Below are 20943 nucleotides of genomic sequence, written 5' to 3' on the forward strand. Positions count from 1 at the left end.
ACATCATTTGGAGCCAGAACTCGGACTGCCGAGTTTCCAGTTAAATCACTGGTTGGCCAGTTGCAAAGCTAACATCGGTTAGTACAACCATTGTCACCTAAAAAAGATCCAGATTAGACAGTCAATCCCAAAGATCAATGGAATGACGTGTGTTGCATCCAGAGAAAACGGAACATCTAAATCACTATCAAAATGCAGCATGCAGGTAAAATGTTATTTTGTACTTGGTGATTTATTTGAATCTGTAAAATGAACAGCACTTTCAACTGGAAGTTCGGCCCCTCTAGAATTAGCAGGCACCGAACTTAAAATGCAGGTGAAATGCTTTTTTACTGACAAGCTCCCAAACCAGCTCAATTCATACTGATTGTACAACAGGGGGAGCATGCCTAACGTTTCCTTGGGTCAAAGGGAAATCCCACTGGTTCTGAATAGTTTCTCCTTGGCCAGGGGTGAAGTTTTCCTTTTGTAACTCCTTCCTCACATAAGATGCTTCAAATTCCTCCCCCTCTCCCCAGGGGCTTGCTGGGATCCAGGACTGTGAGGTGACAGGCCGTGCACAGCGGTGGATGAATTGGTGGGTGCATTGGTGGGTCCTGGGACCAACCACTGGCTCCATCCCTTATCCTCACCAAGCCTGGCTTCTTCCCCACTTCAAACACCCCAACAGCTTTGTCCCTCTAGTTCAGTGGTTCTCAACCTTGGCTGCACATTAGAATCACCTGGGAATCTTCTTAAAATCCTGATTTCTGGGCCTCACCCTCTGGAAATTCTGTTTCTTTGTTATGGGGTGGGGCCACAACATTAGTAACAAAGAAACACAATTTCCGGAGGATGGGGCCCAGAAATCAGGATTTTAAAAAGATTCCCAGGTGATTCTAATGTGCAGCCAAGGTTGAGAACCACTGTGTTAGGCAAAGTTAAGGTCACAATTGATGGCAAGGAAAGTAACTATAGGCTGAGAGAAGCCACCTGGTGTCCAGGCCAAAGTGGGGACTCACACCAGTGAGGTGCACTTCCCCTTTGGTCCTAGAGGCTGAGTATTGAAACTCAATCAGTCAGGACAGATGTGGCCTCTAGAATAGCTCCACAGATGTTCCGATATGAAGCCTGCTCTGAGAAAGTTTTAATCAGCATGAGTTTTAGAATCCTTGGTGGACTTTGAGTCTACACTAAGAAGGCTAGCAAGGGACGTTTAGGCCAATCGTAGTCCCCCACTCTCACCTCATACTGAATAGAAACCTATTAAGACCTAATGCCATGTGGCTTTTTATAAATTGCTTTTGATTAAAATAATTGCTGTTGGGAAAAAATTCGTGTTTTATACCAGAAACTTTCATAACTTCCCAGTAATAAAGGTATATCCAATTTATACTATAAACCTTTCTTTTAGAGAGCCCTGTGTCCCTTTTGGGACAAATTATTTTTAAAAGGCTTATAATGAGTATATTTCTTTGTCTCAGTGGCATATGGACATGACGTAGTTTTATTTTTTCTCTAATTACTACCGTCAACCAAGCTCAATCCAATCTGCCCTTTGCATTCCTTAGTGGCATCCTAGGTAGATTTCAAAACTTTTCTGTTATTTCCTAGTATTAAAACTCAGTGCAATTGAAACTCCATTTACATATCACATTCTCTCCTCCCATTAGCACTGCTTTGGAGTTGAGAGAGGAAGACACCAGGGGAAGCTCTAGCTGCCTTTCCTCTCCTCCCTTCAAGGCCCACTCTCTTAGTATGTTGGCAAGAGGAGGCAGACAGAGGTGTCTGCAATTTAACTGGCCCTTGTGGTTCCTCTCCCATTGGCGGCTCACTTCTCAGGGTAACACTAAATACCTATAGACACCCCACATGATTGGTGTTCAGATACCTGCCCTCGAAGAGTCTCTGTGGGAGCTCTTGTTGGGGCTACTGGGCCTCTGCCCAGCACACTCCCTGACTCCGAGATGTAGCTCTGGTCCTACCCCTGCCACCCCTCCCGCACAACCTCCACCGTCAGAGGACCACGCCGCAGCACTGTGGCCACTCATTCCCAGATACTCTGTCCTCCAGAGAAAGTTCTTTTAAGTGATACAAACCCAGCTACATCCCACTGTGTCTTCTGGGCCTATAGGAGGCACATGTGTCCTCACCAGGACCAGCCTCTCTCTGTCCCACCATCTCCCAGCCCTCCTTTCCCTGCTCAGATGCGAGAAAATGGAATCTGCGAAGGGCAGATCAGCAAGTCATCCAGTTAGAGACCCAGGTTCCCAACTCCTTACTTCCGGTTTCTAAAGGCCATTTTCCTGAAGCCTCCCCAACCTGGGCTTTGGCATGAAGAAAGGACCACATATAACTCACTCCTCTCCCAGGGGGTGGGGAAGAAATCACTTCTCAACACAAATACTGCACATCCAGGGGTTTCCCCCACCCCTCCTTCACTCCCTCTGTAGTTTTTCTGTATAGACTTGGGGGGTGGGGGGTGGGGCAAGTAAGTACCTGAAGAAGGTGACTTCCAGGGGCCCCCATGAGTTGGTGGCTCTTGACACAAAGACGGGTAATTCCTGCCGGTTGTTTCAGCCGTGGGCCCTAGAGCCCGCTTTTAGATCACTCCACATCCTTTAGCAGGTGTCAACAGAAAAATGCCCACGCTTTACAATATAAAACAAGAGAGGCAAAGTTTTCACCACAGAATCTGTCTGTCACGGGTAAGTGAGACTGCGTGTCTTTTTGCATAGGCACAGAAATCCTCTCCTATCCAAAAACCAAGTCTCTCTCTTGTGAACAGGTCAGGAAGAGAGGACCATTCTCCAGCCAAGGAAACCAGCAGCTGATTTCCTAACGGGGACCAGACTCACGAGGCTGCAGGACCCTCCGGTGCCTCCTGACACAGGAGCCCAGGGGATTCCATTTATTTCCCCTCAAGTCCCCACTTAACCCCAAAAGTCAGTCCAAAAGCTACTGACTGGAGGGCAAAACTGAAGGACATAAAACACAGACATGGAGAGAAAGCTAAGCAATAAAGAGAGTTGTGGGCAACAGAGTCGAGGTTATTCCCTTTGTGATTTTTGGGTAGACCCCTGAGTAGATGTGAATTTTATTTTACAACTTGACATAGAGAACGGACGATTAATGTATCCAGGGGACCCATCACAGTTCTGCACCCCCACACTTACTCAGTGACTTGATACCTTCACAGTCCCTTCTGTTTGTGAGGAAAGAGCTGGTTCCTACCCCAGCGCTGGAACTGAAGGCACACACTGGAGTAACAATACCCAGCAGATACAAAACATGTTGCCGCAGTGTCTGGCCATCATAAGAGCCACTGATTAAATCTTTTAAATCAAACCGATTTCAAAAGTGTTATATCTAGCAAAGTCTCCAGACATGGAAAGAAAAAATAATGCCCCAAAGATGATGGGTTCAAAGGGAGGAAATGCCCATAGCAAGCTGATGGGGGCAGGGAAGGGGAGGGGCGGGGCAGGCAGGAACAAAGGGAAGCAGCCAGCCTTGAGCTGAAACACTGGTGTACGGTTTGGAGGCTCTGTGTCCAAGGATATGGTCAACTGGAAGAAGTTCAAGACCAGAAGAGCAAGACACAGCTGACTCTCATAGCCAGTTAGCCTGGAGGTCAAATCACCCCCGGTATTGCTGACAACAATCAAGGCTTAACTACAACAAGACTGCGCACAAAGACCACTAGGGAGTGCACCAAGAAAGCATAAAAAAATGCGGAGACAAAGAAACAGGACAAAATTGTCCATGGAGGATATAGAGTTCAGAACCACACTTTTAAGGTCTCTCAAGAACTGTCTAGAAGCCACCGATAAATGTAGTGAGATCCTCAAGAAATCTAATGAGACCCTCAATGCTATGATAAAGAACCAACTAGAAATTAAGCATACACTGACTGAAATAAAGAATATTATACAGACACCCAACAGCAGACTGGAGGAGTGCAAGAATCAAGTCAAAGATTCGAAACGCGAAGAAGCAAAAAAACACCCAACTGGAAAAGCAAAATAAAAAAAGAATCTGAAAATACGAAGATAGTGTAAGGAGCCTCTGGGACAGCTTCAAGCATACCAACATCAGAATTATAGGGGTGCCAGAAGATGAGAGAGACCAAGATATTGAAAACCTATTTGAAGAAATAATGACAGAAAACTTCCCCCACCTGGTGAAAGAAATAGACTTACAGGTCCAGGAAGTGCAGAGAACCCCAAACAAAAGGAATCCAAAGAGGACCACACCAAGACACATCATCATTAAAATGCCAAGAGCAAAAGACAAAGAGAGACTCTTAAGAGCAGCAAGAGAAAGAAACTCAGTTACCTACCAGGGAATACCCATACGACTGTCAGCTGATTTCTCAACAGAAACTTTGCTGGCCAGAAGGGAATGGCAAGAAATATTCAAAGTGATGAATACCAAGAACCTACAACCAAGATTACTTTATCCAGCAAAGCTATCATTCAGAATTGAAGGTCAGATAAAGAGCTTCACAGATAAGGAAAAGCTAAAGGAGTTCATCACCACCAAACCAGGATTATATGAAATGCTGAAAGGTATCCTTTAAGAAGAGGAGGAAGAAGAAAAAGGTAAAGATACAAATTATGAACAACAAACATGCATCTATCAACAAGTGAATCTAAGAATCAAGTGAATAAATAATCTGATGAACAGAATGAACTGTTGATTATAATAGAATCAGGGACATAGAAAGGGAATGGACTGACTATTCCTGGGGGGGAAAGGGGTGTGGGAGATGCGGGAAGAGACTGGACAAAAATCGTGCACCTATGGATGAGGACAGTGGGTGGGGAGTGAGGGCGGAGGGTGGAGCGGGAACTGGGAGGAGGGGAGTTATGGGGGGAAAAAAGAGGAACAAATGTAATAATCTGAACAATAAAGATTTAATTTAAAATAAAAAATAAAAAAAGAAGCAGTTAAGAAAAAAAAAAAAAGACCAGAAGAGCAGGCCAACAGTCTTCTCCCAGCTTTGTGGTCAGAAGTAGAGCCCTCCTTGGGAGCAGGAGGCATGGAATACCAAGAGAAAAGAGTAGAAAAGATGTAAACTGATATTTTTTTTCACCAGGGCCAGTGAGATGGCAGATTGATCCTACCAAGGACTAAAATTTTCTTGGCTTGATCTAGTATGTAACCTGAACAGGCCTAATAGATAACAGCTATGCTACCACAGGGTAACAATCCTGAAGCAGGTCTCTTTGGTTATGCCCATTTTACAGATGAGGAAACTGAGTCATGTGTCTTATCTAAGTTTATAGTTTTTAAAGTGGAGCCAGGTTCAAACCAATAGATCCAGAGCCTGTGCATGTAACCACTTGGCTCTGCTGCCTCACATGAAGAAGAGCGGAGTTCCCACCCCAGGATTTCCCAAAGAATGTGTGAGGCTCCAGGGCAATGGAGAAAGGCTTGGAACGTGGTTAACCTCCTCCAATTAGCAGCAAAGGGCAGGGGGAGGAGGCAGAGGAATAGGCAGGGAAGTTAGGAAATGACCTCCTTCGCAGGCAACCATGGAAAGAACTGATTGACTCCCCGTTCCTTCCATATCACTGCAGTTCCCCCCAAAATCCTTGCTCTTAACCCAGCTGTCAGAGCGAGCCCTTTGGTAAACTACGGATTGGCTTGAGGCACCACCTAGTGGCTGAAACTGAAAATACTCGCAAAGGACGTCCGGGGAGGGAGAATCAGAGGCAGGGAGGGAAACAGGTCTGTCCAAGGCAGGAAGAGAAAACAGAAAGTAAACGTTACCCACACCCCAAGCCTTTCTCTATCTCCCTGTAGCCTCTAGCAGCACATGAACATACGTCTTTATTTATGCAGGCTTGTTCAAGGTTATCAGGACAAAGCAAGAGTTAGAATCCAGGAGACCTCAACTCCAGACCCCTGTCACTTTCTCTCCAATAGACTGAAAAATTGTGCCTCCTAAATCTTTTCCCAGAACTGAAAACCATGCTGGATATCTGGGCACCTTACTCAACATCGGGAATAACTCACAGGAGTTATTGGTGATAATGAAGGATTAGAAAAACAAAGAGAAAATAGAACAGTTTCCAAGGAGCTTATACAAAAATCTCAGAGTCATCAAGGGGAGGGCCGTAGCATGCACTGGCTTCAGGAGTTATCAGTGATGGTTATCCCTGAGGGACCTGATCCAGACCAAGGCAGCTGACCTGAGACTGAAGTATGACACAATTCTGTGGAGGAGGGATGGGCAGGTAAGGTCAAGTCCCTTAACAGAACTCTGACCTAGGTCAGGCATGTGACAGTGGAGAGTTATGAGAAAGGGAACAGCTAGGAGGTGCAACTTGAAGCCATGGGATGTAAGTCCAGATGCCGGAATTCTGAGCAATGTTTTGTACACCTGAGGCTGTAAACTGGTCAAGTCAGCTCAGGGTGGCTGGAGAGAGGGTTTGTGGTAGGAGCCAGCCCCAGGAAACAGGGCAGCTGTCTGGGCTTCCCCGTCTCACCTCTAGAGGCGATGGAGACATGCCAGGCATTGAAGAGATCAGACAGGAGACGGGTAAACAGACAAAAGTAGATTTGGGAAGCAGCCAGATGTAGTGATAGACCCTTGACCCTAAAGGAACCAGGATTTTCCCTAAGAATGTGCCTCCAGGTGTCCCTTTCTGTCCTTTATCTTTATTACATCCACTCAGTAAGCACTCCCGCTCCTGCAAAACAGAGCATTCAGACCAAGGCAAAGAATGGTATTGCTCCTATTTTATTTTATTATTTTACTAGAGGCCCGATGCATGAAATTTGTGCAAGGGGCTCGGCCCTCGCAGCCCCGGCGTCGTCCAGAAGGCTGTCTGGAAGGACATCTGGAAGGTCATTTGGCTGTCTGGTCTAATTAGCATATTATGCTTTAATTATTATAGACGTATTGATTTGAAAGAAAGAGAGAAACATCAATTTTTTTGTTCCACTTATTTGTTATTCCACTTATGTGCCCTCTGGGGCTCTAACCCAGAACCTTGGAATATCCAGACAATGCTCTAACCAACTGACTACCCAGCCAAGGCCAACATTGCTCCTATTTTAGCCTCAAGAATTCTTGTACTCAGGTCCATCTGGACTGGATTTCAGTCCACTCCTTCACCTTCGAAAGTCTCCACGCTCAGGTCCCTACAGCTCCAGTCTCCCCTGCCTCTGTTCTCTCTCGTCTAGTCTGGCTCACCTTTATTTCCCCTTTTCAGGGTTGGTTCTGTTCTTGGTGAAGTGCGGCTTCTTCACCTATTGCTCTGAGCTGAGCTCAGCGCTTAGACTCCCAGTGGTCAGATGGCCTCACTGGTCAGGGTCATCGCGTCAGGGGCCTCTCCACTGCATGTCAGGCCCCTGCCACAGCTGCCACACCACGATCTCTCCTTCCTTCAAAGGCTCAGGCCACGGAGGAGCTGGCTCCCAGCACCATTCAGGGTGGAGGGGGTCACTCCTAGATCTTCATCTCCTTGTCAGACAGAGCTGACTGGCATCCCTGCGGTCAGTAAAGGAATGAGCCTTCCTCTGTAGCTGTGAATGGCATCCCCTACTTATGTGTTTTCCCTGTTGTGTTTGCTTGAAAAGCTAACCTGCGGTAACAAAGAGACCTTGAGTTACAGTGGCTCAAAAATAAAGTTTCCTTCTTGCTCATGTGACAGTTCAGAAAAGTTACAAGCCTTTTGCTGGGCGGAGTCATTCAAGGTCTCGTCTATTTTACCTCCTCACTGTGTTTTAGAGAACTCTCCTATGTTCAGTGGATATTTGAGCACTTACTATTTAAAAGCGGCTGGGTCACATTTCACGAGAGATACAGTCTCCGCCTCCTCAGAGTCCTGATCTAATGGGAAGACAAACAAGTATACGAATAAGTATGTCGGGAGAAGAAAAACAAGCTCAACAGAAGGTCTGTAGGGGTGGAAAGAGGGAGGCATCACCTTCAATTCAAGGGCAACAGCAGAGCCTTCACAGAGGAAGTTGTATGTGAGATGGAATTTGAAGGATAAATAAAATTTTAGTAGATAAAAAGAGGATAAAATGTTACCAGTGGAGAAAACAGTATGAACCAAAGCTTAGAAACAATAAAATGTAGAAAGTGTAGGGAGCAGTGAGCATAAGCACATAGTGTATTAGCAGAGCAAGGCTGGGGGGCGGGGAGGGAAGAGTCTCATTGTAGAGGATGAATGTGTAACCAAGCCTTCAGGGTGGGGGGGAGAGGGATGGGGGATCTTTTGGGGTTTCAAGTTGAAGAGTGAATGGTCCGAGCTCTGAATTTGCTGAGAGAGGTAGGCTAAAGGGGGAGGTTGGAGATGAAGGAACTAAAAGGAAACTACCACTCAGTCGGGAGGAGACAACACTGTCTGCAACCAGGTTACAAGTCAGAGAAAGGAGCCGGGAGGGAAGCCCACCATGGGGACAACACAGATGAGATCTGACACCTGTTCGCATGTCAGAAGTGAACGGAGAAATACCACACAACTCAGAGAGGGCACGGTTCAGCTCTCAAAAAATGGTGCTGCTGAGCCACACATGCCGATCATTCACTGACTCCCGCCTTCCCCACTCAGCCACGAGCCCCCTAAGAGAGTGGACTGGTAGTTGCCTTGCACACAGTAGGGATCCATTTGAAGAACTGAATGAGAATGAATGTGTATTCCTTCCTTGAGGAAAAGGTTGGCAGCTTGGAAAAAATGAATACTCGGCCACACAAAATCAATGAGTTCTTTCTTATTTCGTGGATTTATGAGATACCCATGTTTTCACGTCGCAGCATCTCTGAGGGATCCCTGCATCCAAGCAGGAGTAATGGCTAGCTGTCACTGCCTGACAGGCAACTTGGTCGTAGCTGCTCATGCTGCCACCTCAGTTGAGGTTAGTGTAAGGCGACCACGGAATTTAATCCTCCAAACCAAGACTCTTTGGAGAGTGAAAGGGGACGCCAGCCAGACGGGATGCCATGACAAACGTGGGACTGTCCCATGCAGACGCGGGCAGGGGGCCACCTCAGCCATGCACCCACCTTGTAGGTACCACGTATATTGGATCTCAATGTCATTCAAAGTGTCTTCAAGGAGAAGACACTGTGATGGCCTTGAGGGTCACACCTTGAGGGTCACACCTTGAGGGCCACACTGTCATGTCCACAAAAAGCATAGATACGGCAGTGGGACATGAATTGGATATTAGGAAAGCAAATATTCATTTTTGGAGAAATGCTCCCAATTCCATATTTTCTTACAAAGCAAAAACTAAGTAGATACTTCAAGTCCACAGAGATGTGTTACATTTCGGGGGGGGGGGGGGGAGGGAGGGAATACATTGCAAAAACATATTTTTAATAAATATATTTACATGCCAAACAATGTGACTAAAAGCAGGAAAAATCATCACAGCCCTCAAAATGGAAGACAGAAATATCAAACCAAGAGGTTCTGTGACCATTTCCTACATCAGGACTGTTGTCATTGACCTATTAAATGGCCACTTCTGCTTTCTTTCTCAATGGCACACAAAATCGTGGTGTGTTTTTGCTATCCTTGGTGCTGTAACTTCGAAAGATACAATACCTTGTCCAGATAAATGCAAAGACCATCCTCATGATTGCAAACCAGACTGTACCTGACGGTAAGTGTCTGCCAGGTCCCTGTATCAAGGCCTCTCCAGTCCTCCCAAGGTGTGCTTCGGCCAACTTCAGACCCTGCTCCCGCCAGAAAGCGAGACTCTCTGAGTGGGCTTACCTGCCCCTCGTGCCTAATAAAGGTGAAGGAAACCCCTAGGCAGATCAAATCTACTGTCGACTTCTTGATGTGTACCGTCAAGCTCTCCCCTTCAACAGTCACATTCAGGATGCCTAAGGATATGGGAACTTTATGATCCTAAATCCTGGCATTTTGCTAATCAAGGACTCTAGTTAGGAAGAGGGTTTATTTCATTTTTCCCACCAGTGCTTCCTCCCCTCCCCACACCATAGTTAAGGGACTCAGAGCCTCTTCCACTAAAGAAAGGGCATGAGAGTCAGAGGTGGGGGTGGATGGGCATCCACCAGCTGCACCACCACATCCGCTCACTTAGTGCTTTCCCTGATCCCTAAATTCTTTCCTAATGGATGCTGGGAATGGGTTCATGAAACTGACTGGTATCCTTAAGTACAAGATTCAGGGTCCAAGACCCTCTTCAGGCCCTATGTACTGCTGCTCAGCAAATAAACCCATCTACCTCCCCTGCCCCAAAGATCAATCTCATTGCTTCCTGGAGGGGCCAGTGGGTGTCACTGAAGGGTGTGAGAAATCAAGTAAATCCCCAAAGGCTTCCTTAGGCCATCTCACTCATCCTCTCCCAGGGCTAGGGGTCAGCCTACCCCCAGCATGCCCTGCCAAAGGTAGCCCCCTGGGGCAGACCTCCAGGCTCCTCTCATCTGTAACTCCATTGTGCCTGTGATACCAAACAAAATGTCATGGTGGAGCCTGGCCAGGTGCCTCAGTTGGTTGCAGCATCATCCCACACACCAAAGGGTTGAGGGTTCAGTCCCAGATGGGGAGCATGTGGATCGATGTTTCTCTCTCACATCAATGTTTCTCTCTCTCTCCTGTCCTCTCTCTCAAAATCAATAAAAATATCCTGGAGTGAGGAATTTTTTTAAAGTTTAAAAAAACAAAGTCAGGTTGTACTTAATCATTTTTCCAGGGGTGGTGATCTAGAAGCTAGGTCTAGCATAGTGATTTTTCCCATGCAAATTAAGGAATATAGGCTGCCTAATCTCCAATGTTCTTTCCAGTGGAAACTCTGCATTATCGACATTTGATTCTTCACCTGAGTGTCCAGAGTATTTGCAAAACAACAATTTTGGGATTTCAGGGAAAGCTTGTGGCCATGAGACTGGCTGCGTGTAGAAGAATCATAATAAGTGGCCAGGATGCCCTACTATCAATGCCGGATAGGCCCCCCCCAAATGACAATTCAGCTGGTTTCAAGTGGCCACATCTGGCATCTTACCTGCCCTTCACGGTGCCTCGGGGCAGCCTCTGGCTCTGTTCTTGAGCCATCTTCACCCTCGCATGGCAAACTCCAGTGGTCAAGGCCCTCCTCCCTGCTCAGTCTTCATCAGGATGACTATTTCCACCCCCCCCCGCACCCCCCCCCCCCAATGAACTATGAAGCTGATGGGAAGACCCAGAAACGTGCCACTCCCTCAAGGGTGCCTGAGCCACACTGACCACACCTCTCCAGGTGTGGGGAGGACAGACACTTCCAACTTCCTTCTGCATGTGAGAATTCCGCTGGGCCCATTGGGCATGTGCTTGTTTATGCCTAAAAGGAAAACAAGTGAGCAAGTTCTCTACTCACAACACTTCTGACACCGAGCGTGTGGGTTTCCTCACACCAAGCAATTCTCCAACTCTTGGCAGAACCTGCCGGTGTGTCCTGCAATTAAACTCAATTCTGACACTAACTACCCAGAGTCAGTGCAGACCCCACAGATTAAGGGCTCAGTCCCGTAAGACGTCCTCCCCACTTCACACGCCAATCACAAGTCCCAGGTTGTCCCATGTACTCTGACCACTCGGCTATAACTCAGGAGTTCCCATGACAACCTCCTCAGGTTCAATAATTTGCTAGAACTGTTCACAGAACCCAGAAAAAGAGTTTACTTGCTGTTAACTGATTTATTATAAGGGATTCCACCAGGACTAGCCAAATGGGCGAGATGCATAAGGCAGGGGATACAGAGCTGTCATGCCCTCTCTGCATCTCTGTGTATTCACCAACCTTTAAGCTCTCTGGAGACTATAGGTTCGGGACTTTTATGAAGGCTTCACCTTATAGGTATGATCAATTGTTAACTTACTCTCCAGTCCCTCTCCCCTCCCGGAAGATGGGAGGCAGGGCTAAACGTTCCAAGTGCCTAACCTGCTGACCAGCCCCCATCCTGAAGCTACCCAGGAGCTGCCAAGTGTTACCTCATGAGAACAAAGACACTCAGTCTCCCAGGTCATTCCAAGGGATTGAGGAGCTCTATGGAAGTAGCTGGAATCAAAGACCAAATATTAGGGGGGAAAAGATGCTCCTAGCACTCCTAACGCTTAGGAAATTACAAGGGTTTTAGGAGCTCTGTGTCATGAACCAAGAGCAGAAACCAATATCTATTTCTAAGTTTGTTACAATGTCATTCTTTTCTGATGTAAGAGGCAGCTCATGTGCTACTAGCACTTTGCTCCCCTACCTCCCAGTAGAATCCTCTCCCTTCCTCTCGTCCCTGTAGTAAGCTGTCCCTGAGTCCCTGTGTACCATGCGAATGGAGCCTGGCATCGCCCAACCCACGGAGCCGCTTACTGCTCCCTTCAGCTCTCCCTCATAGAGAGGCCTCAGGAACAGCAAGCCCCAGCACAAAGGCAGGGTGGGGGAAGCAGAGGTGCCTGCTCCCGGGTCCCTCCCCCCTCCCCTCCCCCATGTCTGCCAAGCTGTCAGGAGCTGCCAACCCACACAGCAGGTGCCCAGCCACGGAATGAAGGGGGAAGCCGGCACAGAAACTTTGTGGTTGGGAGTATCTGAGGGTTGTTCCCTATACAAGGGAAAGGCGATGAATACTAATCCTGCCTGTGCTCTGCGGGTTTGTGTTTACTCTACCCAAGCCTGCCTTGTTTTCCCCTCAACATGCTGCCCAGGCCACCGCTATCCCCACTGAGACCCAACAGCCCGCCTGACTGCACATGTGCCCTGTTTCGGAACCCACCAGCTACTGAAGTTGAACAGACAACATCCACCGCCAACCCACATCCTTCCAGCAACCACCAGCCACTCAAATCTGCAGAAAACGTGTTTCCTTGGCCTATGAAAACAACCTTTCCTGGGATTTTTGTAAATGTGTTTAGTTCTAGGTAAACAATTCTGGAGCTCTATGCAAATGAAGCAAGTGTATGGAGGGTGTTTTCAGCACAAGCACACGGATCTTTTGCAAATCAATTTCTCAGCTTCCATGCATTTCAGCTCTTCTGATGACATTTAACATCTGCAGTGCTGCTGCGGGGTGCTAGGCATTTCTGCATCAAACTTCCTCTAGAAAATCATTAGTCTTTGGGGTACAGGAACGGTCTACAGGGCAATGGTTACAAAGCCTTCGGTGTTGCATTCAGTTTGTGGAAAGAGAAAGGGGTTGTGCTTAATAACATTTCTTTACAAGAAAACTGGTGGAATGCCCTCGGCTCTGTTTTATCTGCCATGTACTGCTTATACCCGAAGACTGCTGCCTCTGCTGGGTTCTATGGCAGGGTTCAGCATGGCTGGCGCTCACTGGGGACCCACTATGTGCACAGCCCCATAAGCACAGTCAAGTGCTGTGGGGATACAGAGAAGCAGAAAGAGACTATTTGGCTGGGGATGGTGGACGGATATGCAAACCACTGACCAGAATGGAAAGCAGCATGAAATCAGCGTCATTTCAAGTAAGAAACACCATGAAATGGTCCATTGAATCTACCCTGGGGAAAACTATGTGGAGAAGGCAGCATTAGTGGTGAATCTGAAAATCCACTGAGTTCTCAGGTAGAGCCAGAGCAGGGGCCATCAACCCTCAGTATTTATTAATAATCACATGGGTGGCAGTTATTCCATTTCTGGGCATTTGTCACAAGAAACCCAAACCACTAATTCCAGAGAATATCTACCCCCTTTGTTCATTGCAGCATTACTTATAATAGCCCAAGTGCCCATCAGTAGGTGAGTGGGTAAAAAAGCTGTGGTACCTTCACACAATGGAATATTACTCAGATATAAAAAAAGAAGGAAATCTTAGTTTTTATGACAGCATGGATGCACCTGGAGATGGTTGTGCTAAGAGAAGGAAGCCAGTCGGAGAAAGACAAATACCATGTTTCACTTATATGTGGAATCCAATGAACAAACAGTAGCAAACAAAATAGAAACAGACTCACAGATACAGAGAACAGACTGACAGCTATCAGAGGGGGAGATGTTAGGGGGTCTGTGTAAAAAAAGTGAAGGCATTAAGCAAAAGCAGCAGCACACAGACATAGACACAGACAACAGTATGGTGATTACCAGAGGGAAAAGGGGATGGGGGAAGAGACTAGAGGGTACAGGGGGAATAAATGGTGATGGAAGGAGACTTACTTGAGTGGTGAACACAAAATATAATATACAGATGATGTGTTATAGAATTGTACACCTGAAACCCATGTAATTTTATTAACCAATGTCATCCCAATAAATTCAATTAAAAAAGAATCACATGGGCGGGAAGGGCAGGGATTTCCTTTAGAAATGTAGCAACTATAAGAGATGTATTCTATCGGTCAGAGAAGTGCCGACACAAAGCTCTCAAATCTGCCTGTGCATTAGAGCACCCCAGAAACTCATCAAAACTGCAGATGTCTTTCCCAATGAGCAGAGGAGCAGGTCTCCAACATCTTGCTCTCAGAACCCCTTCACTTTCTTATAAATTATTGAGGACCCCAAAGAGCTTGGTTTTAATATGACTTATTAAAGTGTGAATAAATTAAAATAACTAATTAATTTAAATGCACTTATTACATTAGAAATTAAAACTAAGAAATTTTAAAATATTTATTAGTCATTTAAAATAACAATAATGAACCATTTACATATCCACAGAGATAATCTTATAATAAAAAAAAAATAACAGTGCTTTTCAAACTGAAAAAGTTACTGAAAAAGGTTGGCACTGTTTTACAAATTTGTGAATCTCCTGAATGTTTGGCTTTGTGGAAAACAGCTGGATTCTCTGCTTCTCCAGTCAATCTGTTAGTCCATCACAAGTCAGATAACCTCTACAGACCTCCCTTGTACATTCCTGAGATGATGAAAGCATAAAAGGCAAACTAATTTGTTATGAAATTAGTTTGGACTTTGCAGATCTCCTGAATCAGTCTCTGGGACCTCTGGGTATCTCTGGAATGCACTTTGAGAAACAAGGTTCTCTAGATGTCATGGTCTGAAACGGGGTTGGGCCATGTGATTCAGAGCCAGGTTGGAGGACCAGGAAGATGATACCCATCTGAAGCCCTGAAATGCCAAGTGTTACACAAATCCAGTCAGACTAGAAAGGGGTCCGGGAACTCACTCTGTTTAGGACTAGGAGGCAGAACCAAGATTAGGTTAAACAGCAATTGTGGGTAAAGAATGAGAAAAATGTCAGAAAATACCTAAAACGTGACTTCTTTTCATTTTGCTATAGAGGAGTTCACAACACTGACTGTACATCAATATAGATCCCCTTTCCCCCATTTTCAAATCATTTTCACTTTTCAATTACAGTTGACATACATTATTATATTAGTTTCAGGTGTATACCCCCGTGACTGAGCATTACATAACTTACTAAGTGATCAACCCCCAAAATGTCACCCCCATCTGACATCACACATACTTATCACAATATTATTGACTATACTCCCTGTGCTGTGCCTATTTTGTAACAACCCATTTGCACTTCTTAATCTTTTCACCTTTTTCACCCCTCCCCCAACCCCCTCCCACCTGGCACCTGCCAAAACGTTCTCTGTAACCATGAGTCTGTTTCTGTTCTGCTGGTTCATTTATTTTGTTTTTAAAATGCAATTGTTGATAGGTATGTATTTATTGCCATTTTATTGTTCATAATTTTTATCAAAAAATGCCCTTTTTAAAAATATCAGAAAGTGTGGTTTAAAATACAGCTCTCTTGAGCCTCTCTTCAAAAGATTCTGAATTAGAACAGGATAGACACTAGGCAATGGTATTTCTAACCAGCTCCACCAGTGGCTCTGCTATGGAGCATATATAAATATGTATTATATAGCTTATACATAATGAAAAGGCTAGTCAATTATATTAAAATGGCATTCATTTTTATTCTGATTCCCAAACAAAAACGTTTTCCTAGGATTCCGCCTATATCTGAAAGACACCCAGCTTTTAAAAATCAGGTACCCATAATCTAAGTATTACAGGCACAATACCTACATTTTGAACAGGGAAATATGGGCTTTTCATACATTTTATTTTTGTAAAACCTAACTAAGTTAAAGGGATAGAAAATGCCACGGCTATTCATAGACAAATAATGGATTCCTTGTTTACATAATAAACTTTTAAAAGCGTGGGCTCCTAATGGAAACTCATTGTTACTGAATAAAAATCCTCTTAGGGAGGAAAAAAGTACCTTCATATATAATCTACAGTGGGGATGCAAATTGCAGAGAAACAGACACCAAGGATTTGCATTTAATAAAATCTAAAGCAAGTCATTTCAGAAGCATCACTACCGTGTACAGAGGCCTTTCCTTCAGGATCTGGCTGAGCTTGTAGGAGGCCAGGACCTTTACCCAAGAGAGCAGGCCGCTCGCTCACCAGAAACCCTGCATCCCGTCCAGAAGGAAATTCACCAGAACCATCAAGAATGGAAGGTGGTGAGTCAGCGTTGATTTTTACAATTTTTATAAAGCTTTTAATAACGCTTATGTTTATTTTTGGCATCATAAAGTCATAAATGAAGCTAAGAACAAGAAGAAATATCCTTAACCCTGGCTAGAATATGAAATATAAAAATATGAAAACATACATCAGACACCAACAATTTAGTACTCTTGGTAACATTTCATAATTCCAGTCACATATAATCCTTAATTGTTAGATTTCCTTTTGCTGCATAGAGTTTAGGTTGGCATTTATTCTGAAAGATCAACTCTATTGAACATTATTTTTATAAAATGAGGACTTGGATATTAAAGCATTCTTTTTCAGTCTAGTGAAATTTTATGTTAAATGCAATGACTTCCAGTACACCCATTGTTATAAGGAAAGTGCAAGAGAAAGAGCCACATATATTCAGAACTTCAAATATCTTTTACTCATGCCTCTTGCTTTGAGCTCTTAAGCTAAGGATGAAGGTCTTCCCACATACATGTATGGGGGAACCTGAGCCGTTATTTCATGAATTCAAACTTTATACAAATCTTTCTCAGCTGGTTCACTCTGAAGACACGGATGTTAGTGTCAGCGGAGAGGAAAACCCAAATTTGAGATGAAAAAGTGAGCATTTTAAATGTCAATAATGACAGGAACTATTTCAAATATGCCTTGGGCAGTAGCTTGGAAGAAAAACTAATATTATTTTAAAGCCCCACAGCTCTTCAAAGTCTGATCTCAAAAGATAAGGAGACAGCCAGAGCCACACAAGCTCCTAGGTCCTGCAGCATGGAATTGGTTATTGGCAGGAATGCTAAGTTTCTGGATCCAGCTATGAGGCTCTAAAGGTGCGGAGGGGGGCTGTTGGGGTATTGGGAAGGGGGGCTGTTGGGTTATTGGGAGGGGCTGTGGATAGGAGGGGTTGTGGATGGAGGCCTGCTACCCGGGCCAGCCAAACTGACAAAATTCTAACAGGTGAACTACTTTGGCTTCACTTCTTTAAAAGTTTTGGTCTTTATTTCAAAAGCAGTATATATTATTTTCTGCTCAATAATTTGATATTTTGAACATTTCTAGAGAAGTTGCTGAATGCTCCTTTCCTTGTGTCCTCCTGGAGGTCCCCCATAATAAAACTAATATGATACCATTTCCCAGATCAGACATGGAAGCACAGACGCTGAGACTTTCGAAGGTGTAGACCTACCACTATTATTCCTGGGTGGGTATCTGTCTCCTGGTGAGGAGGTCTGCCCCTCAGCAAGGCAGGCAGAGCTGGGCTAGTGGCCCGAGAGGGCCCCCCGGTGCCAGGGCTGCCCCTGAGCCGGGTGGTGCACTGACACACTGCTTTGCCACTGGATTGTCCAGACCTCATTCTCAGCACTTTCCTAACAGACAGAGAAATAAAACCAATGTGGATGCTATCCACCAGTAACTTGTCACTTAGGATTTTTATTCTGCTCTGTCTTGAGTGAGAGTGTGCCTATATTCTGTTCCTTGAGAGTATACAGTGCAGGGAGAATTTATTTATTATCTTTTTTTTAATCCTCACCTGAGGGTATTTTTATTGATTTTAGAGAGAAAGAAAGGGAGAAAGAGAGAAACATTGATGTGAGAGAAATATCAATTGGTTGCCTCCCATATACGCCCCAACTTGGATGGAACCCAAAACCTAGGTATATGCCCTGACCAAAACTCAAGCCCACCAAATTTTCTGTGTATGGGGTGACACTCCATGCAACTGGGTCACCTGGCCAAGGATCATCTATTATTTTAATTTTGGCATTGTCTAATGACGTAACTCAAAACATAAGTTATTATTTTCTAAAGTTATGAGATGAGTATTTGTTTTATTCTTTTTCTGTTTTGAACTATCTCTTTATTCCCTTACATGTATAACAAGCATGCACTTAGAGACTCTAAAGTTTTGAAAGCAAGAAAATGTATTCCAGAGAATGTCATAAAAAATAGAAAAATAAGGATGTACTTCAAATACCATAAATCAGTGGTCGGCAAACTGCAGCTCTCGAGCCACATGCGGCTCTTTGGCCCCTTGAGTGTGACTTTTCCACAAAATACCACGTGCAGGCGCACACGTACAGTGCGATTGAAACTTCGTGGCCCATGCGCAGAAGTCGGTATTTTGTGGAAGAGCCACACTCAAGGGGCCAGAGAGCCGCATGTTTGCCGACCACTGCCATAAATGTATTCGATATTTAATAACAAAAAAAGGTTTATGAATCACATACATTTAAAATATTAAACTCCAAAATACATGACTTTTACTTAATGCAGAAACTGTTTAATTTTCAAAAATAAGGTTAAGGTAACCGCACCATTATATCTACTATGGGCCAAATTATTCAGCAAAGTGAACAGGAATAAGGAGTGGGTGTGATTGACACAATTTGGTATATATATATATATATATATATATATATATATATATATATATATATATAATCACAATACCACAGTACAATTTTTTCCAAATTCTAAAGAACAAATAGATTCTTATTGATAAATTTGTGTTGTTTTCTCTCCGGAAACTTGTCTTTGTTTTATCAACAACTGATCTGAATGCAAGCTGGTACCTAGAGTATTTGAATAAAAACTCAAGTGTCTTCAGGTTTATACAGGTGTGTAGTCTTTAAATAGACACAAAACACAGGGAAAATAATGTTTGGGAGTAGGAATACTGGTAACATTTTAAACTCTAAATATCACTGCACTCCAAAAAAGGAGGGCAGGGTAGTTAAGCCACTCTGAGAATTCTCAAAAACATGAAGACTATTCCAGATGATAGTTGAAAGGATGTGTCCCATTGCTTAGTTAAACTTTATTTTAATTCACCTTAGGTGCTGGGAAAAGGTTGGTCTTTGCTTGTTTGCACCACTGCTTCAGACCATGGCTTATCTCCATGGCCACTGTTTTCTCCCAACCAGAGAAAGGGTTTCGTTGCCACCTCTTACAAAACTGCTCCCCTGCACGCTCAAAAAGGTCTGCACCTTTGCAAACCCTGTGGTCTTTCTGGGCCTTCATTTTCCTCTACTTCTCTAAAGCACTTTATTTGCTCCACAAGTTTTTATTGAGCACCTGCTAGTTATTTCTCTTTCTCTACGGGCCCTCTTTCTTTCATTTCTCTGATGCTATCCTGATGGAACATTACTTATATTTCTGATCCCCCCCTGACCCCCTGACCCCCTGCCTTCCTCAGAGAACCAGAACTGTAGCCTTTTCGCCATACTCAGCGCTTGGATTTCTATTCCTCTGTTTGTACAAAGTCTTCCTTGGAGAACTTCATTTTCATAGCTTTCATTACCATACCTTTAATGATGTTTCTTAGATGTACAGTTCTAATTCTTGTCAAAGTTCCTGCCCTATATATTTTATTTTATTAAGCCACCACAATTACACTAGCTCTTTACCCTTTCTGCACATGCCTTGCTCCTTCCTGCCTCTTCTTTTGCTCATGTCATTCCTGATGTCTAAAATACCTTTCTTCCTCCTCCCATCCCATCCACAACCTTCTAAATCAGCGGTTCTCAACCTGTGGGGTGCGACCTCTTTGGGGGTCGAATGACCCTTTCACAGGGGTCTCCTAAGACCATCAGAAAACACATATATAATTACATATTGTTTTTGTGATTAATCACTATGCTTTAATTATGTTCAATTTGTAACAATAAAATTGGGGGTCACCACAACATGAGGAACTGTATTAAAGGATCGTGGCATTAGGAAGGTTGAGAACCACTGGTCTAAATCCAACCCAAGTCCCACCCATCCCTTCCCACAAAAAAGTTTATCAACAATCCAGAGTGTACTCTTCCCCTACCTTTCACGTGTGAATGTCTTATTTCTCTCACTAAAATAGGATCTCTTTGAGGACATCTGTTATATGTTCTAAACTTATTTTGCATCCCCTGTGGCATATAGCCCCATACAACAAGTCTATGCCAACTGGAATGTAAGACTGATTGTTTTATGATAAAACTTCAGAAGTGTTGATCTGGTTGTTTACCATCCCATGAACTTTATCCCTCTATTCATTGCTATGTGGTTATTTGTTAAACTTATTTAGAATAGGTGTAATTCCCCTAGGCTTTTTGGCATACACATAAAGCATAAGTAGATCATTCAGATTAAAATCAGCAATTAAAAAGCCTTCAGAAAAAAAGTGAAGCCAAGACTCTGCAAACACACAAAGGATCCAGCCTGGACCTCTTCAGCTTCTACCTCCTCCTCTCAGACCTTAGCCCACACCTGCCATCAACCAGTCATCAACCTTTATGCTTAGCAAGGATGCCTCTGTTAGAGTTGGCCCCCACCTCCGCAGGAACCTTATCCAAAGTCCTTACTCTTATGTATGCCTGTGGTTCTCATCAGAATCACCAGGAGGACTCATTAAACAATGGATTTCTGGGGCCCCACCGCTAAAGTTTCTGATTCGTTCATCTGGAGGAGACCCTGAGAACCTGCACGTCCCAGCTTCTGGCTGATGCCCTTGCTGCTGGTGCAGAGACCACACTTGGAGGATTA

The 20943-nt window shown here is 44.4% G+C and overlaps 1 protein-coding gene across 1 annotated transcript in view; it reads left to right on the forward strand.

Moving 5' to 3' along the window:
• The first annotated feature begins 8787 nt into the window (after window positions 1-8787).
• CUNH11orf53 (chromosome unknown C11orf53 homolog) overlaps window positions 8788-20943 on the forward strand; it is a 44352-nt gene continuing 32196 nt past the window's right edge. Inside the window, exons 1-2 of the mRNA XM_036323981.1 lie at window positions 8788-8853; window positions 9540-9606. Coding sequence (XP_036179874.1) covers window positions 8788-8853; window positions 9540-9606 — 133 coding nt within the window. The remainder of the gene's footprint in view (window positions 8854-9539; window positions 9607-20943) is intronic.

Source organism: Myotis myotis, unplaced genomic scaffold (genome assembly GCF_014108235.1).
Source record: "Myotis myotis isolate mMyoMyo1 unplaced genomic scaffold, mMyoMyo1.p scaffold_m19_p_10, whole genome shotgun sequence".
Lineage (NCBI taxonomy): Eukaryota > Metazoa > Chordata > Mammalia > Chiroptera > Vespertilionidae > Myotis > Myotis myotis.